The 13305-nt window shown below is 47.7% G+C and overlaps 4 protein-coding genes across 4 annotated transcripts; 3 read left to right on the plus strand and 1 right to left on the minus strand.

The window, feature by feature from the left end:
- Positions 1–3546: 3546 nt before the first annotated feature.
- B0T23DRAFT_360144 (galactosyl transferase GMA12/MNN10 family-domain-containing protein) lies at positions 3547–5282 on the plus strand. Its single transcript, XM_062836250.1, has 3 exons — positions 3547–4347; positions 4470–4897; positions 4955–5282. Exons 1-3 carry the CDS (start codon positions 4047–4049, stop codon positions 5168–5170), a joined length of 945 nt encoding a protein of 314 aa, XP_062691801.1. The 5' UTR covers positions 3547–4046; the 3' UTR covers positions 5171–5282.
- Positions 5283–6424: 1142 nt separating this feature from the next.
- Positions 6425–9143, plus strand: B0T23DRAFT_382139 (putative sphingosine-1-phosphate lyase). The gene is made up of 2 exons (XM_062837311.1): positions 6425–6924; positions 7177–9143. The coding sequence occupies exons 1-2, from the start codon at positions 6818–6820 to the stop codon at positions 8798–8800; spliced, it is 1731 nt and encodes a 576-aa protein (XP_062691802.1). The 5' UTR covers positions 6425–6817; the 3' UTR covers positions 8801–9143.
- Positions 9144–9863: 720 nt separating this feature from the next.
- On the minus strand, positions 9864–11949 carry B0T23DRAFT_165748 (mitochondrial branched-chain alpha-ketoacid dehydrogenase kinase-domain-containing protein). Its single transcript, XM_062832811.1, has 4 exons — positions 11637–11949; positions 11417–11565; positions 10355–11340; positions 9864–10295 (listed from the first exon to the last, which is right to left on the minus strand). The coding sequence occupies exons 1-4, from the start codon at positions 11749–11751 to the stop codon at positions 10232–10234; spliced, it is 1314 nt and encodes a 437-aa protein (XP_062691803.1). The 5' UTR covers positions 11752–11949; the 3' UTR covers positions 9864–10231.
- On the plus strand, positions 11950–12512 carry B0T23DRAFT_165740 (uncharacterized protein). Its single transcript, XM_062832810.1, has one exon. The coding sequence runs from the start codon at positions 12149–12151 to the stop codon at positions 12458–12460; it is 312 nt and encodes a 103-aa protein (XP_062691804.1). The 5' UTR covers positions 11950–12148; the 3' UTR covers positions 12461–12512.
- Positions 12513–13305: the final 793 nt, after the last annotated feature.

Here is a 13305-nt window from a genome sequence, read left to right on the forward strand (position 1 = left end):
AGGGTAGGGGTATAACCGAAGCTTCGAATACTAACTGGAATTCTTTATACTCTAGCGGAATAATCGGTTTAAAAACGGCGGACTCGCCTTCTATTTCCTTTAATAATTTTAGGGGTTATAGTAATATTAGTTCTACGGGGGGTATTAGAGTAGGGTAAACACCGTTGAATACTATTCGAAAAACCTTTACTAGGGGGGTAGGAATTAGAAGTAATTCGGCTAACTCTACTATAATAGGTAGGGTTACAAATTCTAATACTAAGGAAGAGGGGATTTCGAATAGAATATTTATATATATAGGAAGGCGGAAACCCTCTTCTACCCTTACTATTTCTTAAGGGTCTAATAATAGAATTAAATCCTATTGTAGCCCTATTAAAACAATTATAGCGTTATATACTTCCTTTACTAATATTATATTCAATACAAAATCGCTAATTTTAATACGAAACTAAAACGACCATCGCCACTAATTAATATCGGGGTTTTACTTATAAAGCTAGGGGTAACCGAAGATAATTTCTATAACCGGGGATTTAATTATAGTAAAAATAATTCGCTTTATCTATTTAGTACTATAGGAATTATTTATTCTAATAAAATAGGTAATTGTACTATATATAAGAATAGGCCGAAAGGAGAAATTAATAAAATAATAGAGTACTAGATTAATTTTCGCGTTCAACGGGAGTAAATACCTACTAATTAAGTTTAATTCCGCATTCGAATTTATTAACCCTTACATACTCTACTAATCTTTATAAATCCTTACTAATAACTTCGTTTCTAAATATATTTATAATTTACCCGTATTATCCTAAATAGTTATAACTACTATTTTAATTACAATTAATTTAATATTTATTCTATATAAGGGGGTACTTGTAGGGATAGGGCAATTCCATACTAAATAACCAACTTAATTATAATTATAATAAGCTTAATTTAGGTATACTACTACAAAATAGCCCGTTATACTATATTCGTAGTAAGTATTTAGTAATTTCAATTAGGTATACCGGCTATATATATAACCTTTCTAATAATAAAAGGAATAAATAAAATTAGGATTTATTTAAAAAGTAATAGGGGGGCGATAGAGAAAATCGGAAGGATTATTACTATAAAACAATTAAAAAGGAATATTCGAAGAGGAGGTAAGAGGGTACGAAAATAAAGAAGACGATAGATTATATTCTAAAAATATTTAGTATTAGTAATATAATACGGATAGTTCAATATTCTCTAGGCCTTCCAACTATTCCGCGTACATTACTATTTTATTTATTATATTAATATTAACTATCGAAAGAATACTTTATTTAAAGAAGGGATATAATTAGTTAACCTACGTAACAATCCGAATATATTCTAATTAATCGTACGATAGATTAAATTCTTTAATATAATAACGGTTATAGAAATTATAAATAATTTCCGAAGCGTTTTACTATATACATTAAAATTTATTAAAAACGGATTATTTAATAACTTAAATATTACTATTATATTTAATTTTTAAGAAGGTACGGAGGTTATTCTATATAAATATATTACGAATAGTATTGTACCCGGGTTTACTACAGAAAATTAATATATATTTAATTTATACGTTCTTGGGATTGCCCTTAATATAATTGACGGCGAACGAGAGGGAAATATAGGGGTATTTTTAAAAATATATATTAACATTATAAAAGTAATTCTATAATTATAAGAAATTTTCGCTAGTAAATTTAGTAATATTATATTTAGGACGGTATTTAATATAGGCTAATACGGCCGTAGTTAGTAAAAAGGTAATTGCAATAACGGCCACCGACGAAAGGGTAGTAAGGGGAGATATAGTAGAAATACAAATTTAATTATAGAAGAAATAATCTTAGTAATAGAACCTAATAAAAATAGGAGAGTAATTTCCTATTAAATTTTATTCAATAAAGCCTACGAACATAAATTACTCTTATTAGAATATATACGAAGGAAGGTAATTAAAGAGGAATTTAATTATAACGAACCGAAATTCGAATAATTACTATTTACACACGAACTTATTAATTTCCAAAATTTAAAAATACGAATAGGGAACCTAGGGCGGTATAGGGGGGTAGTCTTTATTATTATCTTCTTCAATAAATTCTATAGTAGGCTAACATTATTATAATAAAAGTAGAGGAAGTTAAATTGTTTTAATTATAGTAACTACAAGGGTAATAGTACAAGAGGGACGAAGAATAACTTCGGTAATACAAGAAATAAACCGGCCACTACATATATACATTTTAATAGTATCGGTTCAATTCCTAAAAGAAGAACTATTAATTTATTAAGAATATAGGCGAAAAGTAGGCTGAGGTGACTACGGTCGTAGCTATACGTAGGGGATAGTAAATTAGGGGTCAATCTAAAGATATATTAATAGTTACCGACTATAATAAAATATACTCCGTTGAACCTCTTTTATATTTATATAAACTCTATTTATCTATTAATAAGTATTATAAAATTTCGTACTAGTTTGGCGCTTCGGCGCGGTACTGGATTATCCTTCCTACGAGCCCGACCCGATATAAACATTATCGTAAATAATCCTACGCTTTAATTAACGAAGGGGAGTAGCAGCCGCTGAGGTGCTTCTGTGCACGGGCTCTTAGCCTTCTAACAGTCTTTAACCTTAAAGGTCCACCTTATATTATTAATTAATAATACTCTAGCAATCCCTCTCTAAGGGCATCCCATTCTTAATATTAAAGTGGTACGACTATATACTATACTTTTACGTATCTTACTATAGCTACACTCAAAGTCGGCTCTAATCGGTCCAAACTCTCAATTACGGGTATTACTAATTCTCGTCTTAATAAGTTAATAACCGTACTCCTTACTCCAATCCTTTACCGCTTTAGCAACCTTATTAAAATAATTGTATTAAATCGTAAATACTTTATAGAATAGAAGGCTCTTGTTAGATTCGCTATTACTATCGCAATTGGGCGGCTGGGTAGATATAGGGTCGGTCGGGTCGGGAGCGCCACAATTGTATACATCCGTCGGCTGGGGAATCGCTATATCGGCCATTTATATTACAGTTAACTAGGGAAATGTATTGAAAAGTAATATATTAATCCGTACCGTCAACCAGATGTAAGCGCTTTATTTACTTTAGTAGTATTTAGTAATACGCGGGGTGGTGGATTGATTGGGGGTAATAAGGGTAATAATATGTAGTTTGGTAGAGGAAGCAATACAATAAAGTATATACTAGAATAATTGTTAAGTTAGACTAGTTGGGTAGCTAGTGCAATACGAGGGTGGCTAGTGTAACCCCTAGATGGGTGTAATGGGTTGAAATCTGGGAGCTTGGCGGGTTCGGTACGTGCTAGATGGGTGCGGGTCGGTTGAGATTCGCCAGGGTTAGGGTTGTGTATGGGAAAAAGAAGTGGGGGTCCGTACAAATAGACTTTTTGGTCCGTACAAATAGATATTCTCATTAAAAAGCCGCGACCAACCGAACGGACGCTATCACGCCGACCTGGTTCACTCCCGTCCGTTTTAGCATGTTGGTTCGTTATAAGACAAAAAAAAAAAAAGAGTACCAGCCACGATTCGATCCGATCTAGATTGATACTCCTTGACGTACCCGCCTTGGTCAACAGTATCTACAAGTATTACTCAAACAAGTCCGGCCGACGACAACCAAACCTCGGCTGATAGTGTGAGGCTTGTTGAGCCAAAAGTCCTGTTTGGGCGATTTGTCCCAATCAAGCTGGTTAGACCGTCGCGAACAGGCGCGCGCGCATCACCAACGGCCGAACCCCTAGTTTGACCTTTTCGGCGTCGATCTTTTTTTCCCCCTACTCCTCTTTCTGCGGACGGAAGCTTCCACTTGGTCGCCTCTTCCCACCGCCCGCCAAACCGCTCTCTTTCCCTCTGTCCCTGCGAGGGTGGAATCTTCTGCCGAAGCTGACGACGCCGCGCCGCGCGTACTACGACACCATAGTTTCAGGGTCTGGACTCGTCTGTTCCTCGTCGCAAACCTGCCCGCGATGCATTTCGCATACCCTCCACGAAAATCTTCGAACCCGCCGCCTTTTCGGCCCCGGACGTCCGCTCTTCCGACAATACGAGGCAAGCGTTTGAAAACCATTGTCCTTACCGGCCTGGCATTCCTGACGCTACTGTGGCTATTCCAACGAGGCGGCCGTAGTCGACATGCGCCACCGGCGTACCACAAGCCGTCGGGCAATCCGCCGGTGGTGATAGTTACAGTGTTCAACGAGGGCAAGTATGGAAAGGGGTATATGGATATGGTCAAGGAAAACAGGCTAAAATATGCCGAGAAGCATGGTATGTGTTCATCAATTCCCGCCCAATCTGCGCCAAGGGGAGCGACATGCGAAGACAGATGCATGCTCCCGCTGTCTCTATCCTGACCTCAGCTTACTTACCATCATCACGACCCGATTCAGGCTACGGCACCTTCTTCGTCAAATCCTCCGACTACGACCTCCACGGCGCACCCGTCTCGTGGGCCACCCTCCCCGCCGTCCGACATGCCATGACCAAGTTCCCCGATGCGTCGTACATCTGGTACCTCGACCAGAACGCCTTCATTATGAACCCGCTGCTGAAGATCGAGGAGCACGTCATGAAGCCATCGAGGCTGGAGGAGCTGATGATCAAGGACCACCCCGTTGTGCCGCCCGACAGCATCATCAAGACGTTCAGCCACCTCAAGGGACACGATGTTGATTTCGTATTGACGCAGGACAAGGATGGCCTGTCTTCGAGCAGCTTCGTGGTGAAGAATGGCGAGTGGGCCAAGTTTTTCCTCGAGACTTGGTTTGATCCCATCTACAGGACTTATAACTTTCAGAAGGCGGAGCAGCATGCCTTGGTAAGTTGGGCCAAGCTCTCGCGAAAACGGACAATATGCTAACACGTGAGACAACAGGAACACATTGTCCAGTGGCATCCCACCATTCTCGCCAAGCTCGCTCTTGTGCCCCAGCGCATCTTGAACTCATACAGTAAGGAGAAGGGTGGGCAGGAGTACAAGGAGGGAGACCTTGCGGTGCGCCTCTATGCTTGCGGTGAAGCTGGCGAGGATACTTGTGAGACCGAGTCGCAGAGGTTCGCTCAGTGGAAGGCCGCGTATCAGGACTCATGAGAAGGCAGGCAGAGGTCAAGGGATGGATGGAGGATAGCAGGCGACAAGAAGGCACATTCAGCTTCTTGGATACCATGAACATGCACGTACCGAACCGAACCGAACCGAACCGAATAACCAACCTCGTTGAACGACGATTTCGAAAAGCTGAAAACAACGAATTGTGAACCTTATGGGGCATTCTATGGACAAGGAAAGGGTGCGTATTGCCGACTGTCCTCTTGGAATACGGTCGGCTGCCACTTTGCAGGAACGGCGTTCGAAAGGGGAGGAGAATTTGCTTAATGATTTACCAGCACCAGCATTACCACCATCACCACCACCTCCTACAGCACACAAAATAACCCGACGGCGTATACGGGCTCAGGAGGGGAGGTATGGAACACAAAGAGCGTTTCTTACTTGGAGAAGGGGAGGAGGAGCTCCTTCATCATAGCAAGCACATGCCAATTGGAACAGGATGGGTCGGGGGCGTTTGAGGAGACAATGTTTCTGCTATTTGCTCACCGGGAAATTTGGACAACATATAACTAGTAACCTCTCCTCCTAAGCAGGGTGGATGAGGAGGAGGCAGATAGAGGCAAGCAAGCCATGGTGTGGAAGGGAAACCTACGGAACGAATATGGATATAAAGATGAGAAGAACGACGTAAACGTAATACCAGATTTAGGAGGGAGTAGGGAAGCGGAGGTTTGAAAGCCTGGAGGGGGAGGCAAATGAAACGGCGGTTATGTTTGGGCGAGAATACTACTTACTGCTACGTACACTACAGTTTGGTAGCACGATGAAACGGTGATTTGATGTTGTAGTTTGGCTCATTCAGTGTTTTATATACTAAGGATGACTTTTACCACCTGCTACCGAGGAGAGCCATCAAGGTGCTACGTCAGAAGGCCATTGTTGGTGTGGTGTGGTGGTGAGTCCTTCGTGCATGTGATTGTGTGATTTAATCGATATTTCGACTTCCATGTGTTCGGATAACGGCAAGGGAACGGTGGGGAAAAAAGTACCTCGATGTCTCGAGCCATTGATTCCCTATGGTAAATGGCGAGTACCCAAACTCTCTTGGCTTCTGTTTAGTTTCCTTCTCAGAGTTTCCCTCGGTAGCAGAACATCTGGATGAATGGATGGTTGGCACTGCTAGACCAGACTAGTGATGCCGGCTTCCCCGGAAGTCCTGCTACTACAAAACCTGGAACCGAACGGGATCCGCGGACGGAGTCGCAGTGAACGAGTGAGCGGGAAAACATCATCAACACGAGGCTGTTTGCTGTTTGAATGGTTGCAATCGCCACGCTGGGCTGCCACGCGCCCACGCCGAGCTTCCTTTCTCAATTCAGGTCCCTCGGTTGACTGCGGTTACATAACCTAACTTCCCCCGCAAGGCGCTAAATGAACTGCCAGGCTCTTAATGCAAGCACTAAACAGCTCACACGCGTCCACTAGACTTAAGAGGCCGGGGGTGGGTAGGCCACTTCATGAATAAGTAATATAGGTATCCCAGGTTTCCACCCCACTTGGTTCTCTTCTTTCCCGTCTTCCTTCTTTCAAGGGCCTCTCGGGTCACTGCATCACCATAACAACAACATCGATACTCCCTTTTCTACCTGTCCAAGTTAGCAATCTCTTGCTCATTGAACAGCAAAGATGCCAGGCACTTCACGCATGCCTGTCAGCCTCCGGCAGAGCATTGACAGCGTCAAGAGGTCGAGACCGAGGAATCCGATGCAGGTGTTGAACCTCAATGTGGACTTGTGAGTCTCGTATTCCTTTCTACCATATGCTCATAACAACAGTCTGTATGGGTAATACGACGGCCGTCATCTTTTGGATTTCCCATGCAGCAAAGGCGGTGCGCTTTGTAACCTCGGCCAGATCGCAAATTACATGTGGGTGTATTGCAGGGAGTCGCATACTCATCGACTTACACGGGAACCAAACCACACCATCATACACATCTTTGACTACTTATATACACCCGACTAACAACAGTAATGTGACCACAGAATCCGCAACATCGTCTTCTTCCTCTTCCTTCTCCGCTGGACCCGCCGCGCTCTGTGGAAGCTCAAAGGCCGCGGTCTTTTCGGCACCCTGTTCGAGCTCTTCACTGACGCTCGCCGCATTCTCTATGGTTACTTCCTCCGCCTACCCGGCGTGCGCACCAAAGTGCGCGCCCAAATCGACGATGCCCTCACCAAGATGCAAGCCAAGATGATTCCCGCTGGGCAAACTCGCTACCTGTCACTACCCAAGGAGGGCTGGACCGAGGAGGCTGTCCGTAAGGAGCTCGAAGCGCTCGCCACCATGGATCATACGCGGTGGGAGGACGGCTACGTCTCGGGTGCCGTCTACTCGGGCGAGGACGAGCTTCTCAAGCTGCAGACGGAGGCCTACGGCAAGTTTACCGTTGCCAACCCGATCCACCCGGACGTCTTCCCGGGCGTGCGCAAGATGGAAGCCGAAGTCGTCGCCATGGTGCTCTCCCTCTTCAACGCTCCCCCCGGAGCCGCCGGCGTCTCCACCTCGGGCGGCACCGAGTCCATCCTCATGGCCATCCTCTCGGCGCGCCAAAAGGCCTACCACGAGCGCGGCGTGACGGAGCCGGAGATGATCATCCCCGAAACCGCCCATACCGCCTTCCGCAAAGCAGCTGAATACTTCAAGATCAAACTCCACCTTGTCGCCTGCCCTGCGCCCACCTACCAAGTCGACACCAAGCGCGTGGCCCGCCTGATCAACCGCAACACCATCATGCTAGTCGGCTCGGCCCCCAACTTCCCGCACGGCATCATCGACGACATTTCCACCCTCTCCAAACTTGCCCTTCGCAAGAAGATCCCGCTCCACGTCGACTGCTGCCTAGGTTCCTTCCTCGTTCCTTTCCTCGACAAAGCCGGCTTCGACTCGCAACCGTTCGATTTCCGCCTCAAGGGCGTCACCTCCATCTCCTGCGACACGCACAAATACGGGTTTGCCCCCAAGGGTAACTCCACCGTCCTCTACCGCACCGCCGAGTTACGGAGTTACCAGTACTTTGTCGACCCTTCCTGGTCCGGAGGCGTCTACGCCTCCCCGGGTATCGCCGGCTCCCGCCCCGGCGCTCTCATCGCCGCCTGCTGGGCCTCCCTCATGTCTGTCGGAGAAGAAGGCTACCTGAAATCCTGCACGCAAATCGTGGGCGCCACCAAGAAACTCGCCGAACATATTCGCTCCCACCCCACCTTGCAGCAAGAACTCGAAATCCTCGGTAACCCCCTCGTGTCCGTCTTGGCCTTCCAAGCCCGGGGGGACCTCAACATCTACGACATTGCCGACGGCATGTCCTCGCGCGGCTGGCACTTGAACGCGCTACAGAACCCGCCCGCTATTCACGTAGCAGTGACGGCGCCGGTGGCCAAGAATTGGGAAAGGCTGGCACAGGATTTGGAAGGTGTGGTCGAAGAGGAACGCGAAAAAGAGAGGGTACGGCAGGTGGAGGCGCTCAAGATGGGTACCTCAGGAAAGACGGGTAAACAAAAAGCTGCTGGGGATACGGCGGCGTTGTATGGTGTTGCGGGCAGTTTGCCGAACAAGAGCGTGGTGGTGGATCTGGCGAGAGGGTTTTTGGATTTGTTGTACAAGGCTTAGTCCAAGTTGAGATACCAGGGTTGACTAGATGATCAATTCACAAAGTGAATGTGAAATCAAAATTGGATTTGATACGCAAGCGTTGCGTTGCGTTGTTGAAGAAAGATACCTAAGTAGTGTAAAGAGAAAACGAAGATGGGATTAACAAGGCGAGATGTATAGCGTGTGTACATGGTTGCGAGGTCAAGAAGCGTCAACTGGCATGACACGGTACGATACTGTATATAAGAAAGGAGAGAAAGAGGAGGAGAGGAGTGTGGCATGTCCTTGTTGTCTTGTCCTGAAACCAATTCTCATCATACCTAGATCTACAACAAAAATATCTATTTTGCTATGAAAACCATCAATATTCTGTAGAATCGATTTAAATGACCTCCCCCCAGTCGTTGTGTAGTTCAGCCATTTTATACACACCAAGATACGTACAACTTTGACCAATTCCCACTACTGTGACATGATAAACATATACAATGCTTTTGTACATTACGTGTACTCGAATATTGATACCATACGTATAACTTGGATATCTCCTTTTATCGACAAGACGCAGTTGCGATGAGAAGAAGGAAGCAAGGGAAGTGTGTAAAAAGGATATTTATTGTCATTCATCTCTCCGTCTCTCCGTGTGACGGCCTGACCCCCTTGTTGCCCCTTTCTTCGCTGCGTATGTAGGTAGGCTCGTAGGTGGTCGTCCATCGTACTAGCTTCTCGTAGTACCCCGCACACCTCTTCTTCTTTCCTTTCCCATCGTTGACCATCCCTCTCCTTTCGGGGCGCCCTATTTGAATGACATGTAACCGCAGAGGGTAGATTCTTCTCCCCCTTTCACCCTTCGCCCCACCCCCTTGCGTTGTGAAAACCGCCCACCTGTCTTCCCGATGTGAACAGCGCCAATTCCCATGCTTTCATGCGTATCTGTTTGTCGTTGTATGTCGTTGCGTTTATGTTGCTATGTGTTCTTTTGAACCGGTTCGTTCATCCGTGTTTGTGAGTTCGTTTCGTAAGCTTTCGTACATTATTTGTCTATCCGGTGGGTACGTGGCTAAGTCCCTCAACCGCTTCGAGTAACCGAAAAGCCGAACCAGCCGAACGACAGAGTTGACAAAACGAGGAAAAGCCGACCAAATCCAGATCCGAGCCCCGCCGTCCTTCCCACCTGCAGCAAAAGACAAGGCATTAACACTATTTTTTTTTTGTTTTCCTCTAAAGAGCGCTGTCTTTGGTTCTTACTCCGGTTCCCGAGGCGACCGCCGACGAAGGCACGGGCTGAGGTGGAAGAGGATGAACTGTGGCTTCGGTGTCGCCAACCTGCTTGCGTTCCGAGACCTCGAGGTCCTTAAGCCGTTTTTTCATGTATCTCAGTGACGATGGCAGCGTCAATCCTTGGGATGCGGTTCCTGTTCTTCCGCTACCCCTCATGACTGCTGGTTGCTATTGCAGAGGTTCTGACGAACTTGACAACCTGTTGAGGTGCAGGTAGACATCGGTTCCGTATCTAATTATCCCGGGCTGTTAGCATACACAACGCCTCAAGAAGCAGCCCGGGCTACTCACCCTTCCATGCTGATCAACTTAAGGTCGCCACCAAAGTATCTCGCATACAAGCGCGAGATAGGAAGTCCGTAGCCGAAACCGGCCATGGGGGCCTTAAAGTCGCTCTTGTCGAAGTCGGGATCCAGGTTGGGTGTGCGATCGACGGTGGTGTACATGTAGGTCCAAACAAGCGGGATAGCGCTACGGGGAATACCGCCTCCTTCATCCGAGATCTTGATGGTGATGTCTTCCTTGCCCTCAGCAACAATGACCTTGGTGACGGGGAATTCCTGCTTGTCCTGGCCGTGGGTCTCGACGACGGCGCGCAGCGAGTTCTTGAGGGTCTCAAAGAGCATGTGCGACAGATGCCCTGGCACATACATGAAGTTGAGGTTAGGGTTGCAGACTAGCTGGATCTTGGGAGCCTCAAAGAGACCGTAGTGATCCTCGCAAACAAACCGGGCGTTCTCAATGGCCTCCTGGGCGAGGTCCTTGACATACGTCTTGGTGCAGATAATACCGACATATGAGGGATCGCGATAGTGGTTCTGGTCCGTCAAGGCGATGTGCTGCCCAATCAGCATTCTTATGCCTATGCGCGACATGTAGAAGCGGTCGAGGAAAGACTGGATGTTGTGGTCGATCTGCATGCGTTGCCTTTTGCGCTTGTATTCAAGGATGCCCTGGGCCATGGTGGTGACGACACTGTCGTGCCGCCTCTTGATCTTGTGCAGAGTCTGTGCAAATTTCTGGTTGTAAAGGTGTAGGTCGGGAGGCCAATCCCCTGTGTCATCGACCATAGCGAAGTATCTCCTTGAGGCCGAGAACTTTTTGTGGTTGAGTCCGCTTGCGTAGCTTGCTCCATTGTGTGAGGCGTACTGGCCTTCCTCTATGCTGGGGTTTGGTGTCGCCTCTGGTAGATAGGCGTGTTTTCCGCTTCTCGACGGCCTCATCAAGCGCTCCCTGACATCTTTTGGTAGGTGTGGCCGTGGCAGTTGTGTGATTTCCTACAGTTGACCCGTTAGATATTCACTAACATGGTGGGACAGGGGGGAGAGAGAAGAGGAGAGTGAGTGTGCGCACCTCGAACGATTGGGCATACCAGGCCTGGACCTTCTTGACCGAAGGCATCTCGTTAAGGCCATCTGGAAGGTTATCAAGCTCCTGGACTCTGTGGGCGAGACGGATGGGGAGCTCTTCAGCAAGGAATTGGGAGGCGCGGAAGAGGGTTCCTGGATGTATGGCGGCGCAGGTTAGCAAGACGCTTTGTGGACGGACCAAGTGTCTTCTCTCCCCCCCTTACCAGTAGAAGGCTTCTCGCCAAACTGGACCATCTGGCGCAAGCTGACGCCGGTGGCAGGAAAGCTCGCATAGTGCCGGATGGTGTCCATGAGCTTCTCGCTCATTTTCCACGACATGTTGGCTGGTGGCTACGGGCCTTGGCCGCTATCGCTGTCGCCAATTGATGCCGTAGAGAGCTGTGGAGTGCTGGAGTGCAGGCCGGCTGCCGTGCACCATGCAGAAAGGGAACTGGCGTTGCTTGTCGTTCCGGATGAGTCGGACCGCAATTGGGTATTCTCGATCAGGGCGGTCTTTATTGAGGAGGGTTGGCTACGGTACTGTCTGTGTAGGTGGTTGAAGAAGACTGACTGACTGACTGACTGGAGTGACTGGTTGTCAGAGGGACGGGAGTCGGCTGTCCAATGGACTTTTGCTGCGGGAACTGCACGGTGTCTGGTGCGGTGTTGACGGCTTGATGGGTAACAGCGGAGGTTCGGTTATCTCGAGGTACCGGACAAGACCGCGTAGGCAGTGATGGGCGCCAGGTATCGGCAGCTAGGTAGGGTTCTGGTAGTGCTCCCTGTAGGACACCTCAAGCCGGGCAGTCGGGCGCAACACAACCGAGGCAAGCGGAATCCGGCGACAATGACGCAAGTGGATTTGTTAGTGGTTATAGTGTTGGCGGTATGGGAAACAATATCCTCCTGCTGGCTTTGGCGTCTTGGAGGTTTGTCGCCAAATTCACGCGCAAGTCAAAACAGCCCCCTCTATGAAGAAAGAGAGAGAAATACAACACCTCGAGAAGAAAGGAGGAAAAAACAAAAGCGCAGGAAAATGTTTAGGTAGGTAGGTTGGCACCCGGGTTATAGGGACGGGAATGGAGACATGGAGAGAGAGAGAGTCAGGCAGTGGTTGCCCATGTGCCTCAGCTTAGGTTCTTAGTCACCGCACTACCTAACAAGGGCTCCATGGAGCCGGGGGACGGGAAACACACTCAGTCCACCTTAGTCACCATTGGCGGGGTTCCCGAGCCATGGATCGGATGAGTGTCAGACGGGCACAAGATATCCACCCAGTGCCTTCAGTACCTGTCCCGGCTGTTACTGCAAGCTACCGCAGCGTGCCTTGCACAGTGACTCTGTCCTAACAACCGACAAGGGAATCGAGATGCATCTCATCCTCATGCACACCACTCCCGTCCCTCCCGTCCACAAGCAGAGCACAGCAGCATGGCTCGCTTCTTTTTTTTTTTCGGCTCTTTTGCAACTGCCTCTCGCCAGTATCGTACGGCACCCTCGAGTCAAGGTGCCATTGCATTCGTGCTCTGTCCCCTGTTCTTGATATCCCGCGCTTCTCATTGGATTTCCTGGGGGCAGACCGAATGAGGCGGAGAAATACCGGATACAGCAACCTCAAACAGTCACCTCCAACACCAACCTCTGCCAAGGAACCCAAAGGGGGGATCGTCAAGCATGAGCATCCCTCTGAGTTTGATGAGCCTCTATAGTCTGGTTACGTTGCGGTGGCAGTCGGCTCGAGGTTGGTAGTGTGCATAGCTTACCTCCACATTCAAGCAGACAGTAAACATAAAACACAGTGAGGAGCTGATGTGACATGGGGGAGACATGGAAGAGCTTCTAGGTGACCTTCAGATTCCGACAGTCAGCCACCGACACGCGGACACCTTGATG

The sequence above is a fragment of the Neurospora hispaniola genome (assembly GCF_033458365.1).
Source record: "Neurospora hispaniola strain FGSC 10403 chromosome Unknown B0T23scaffold_5, whole genome shotgun sequence".
Lineage (NCBI taxonomy): Eukaryota > Fungi > Ascomycota > Sordariomycetes > Sordariales > Sordariaceae > Neurospora > Neurospora hispaniola.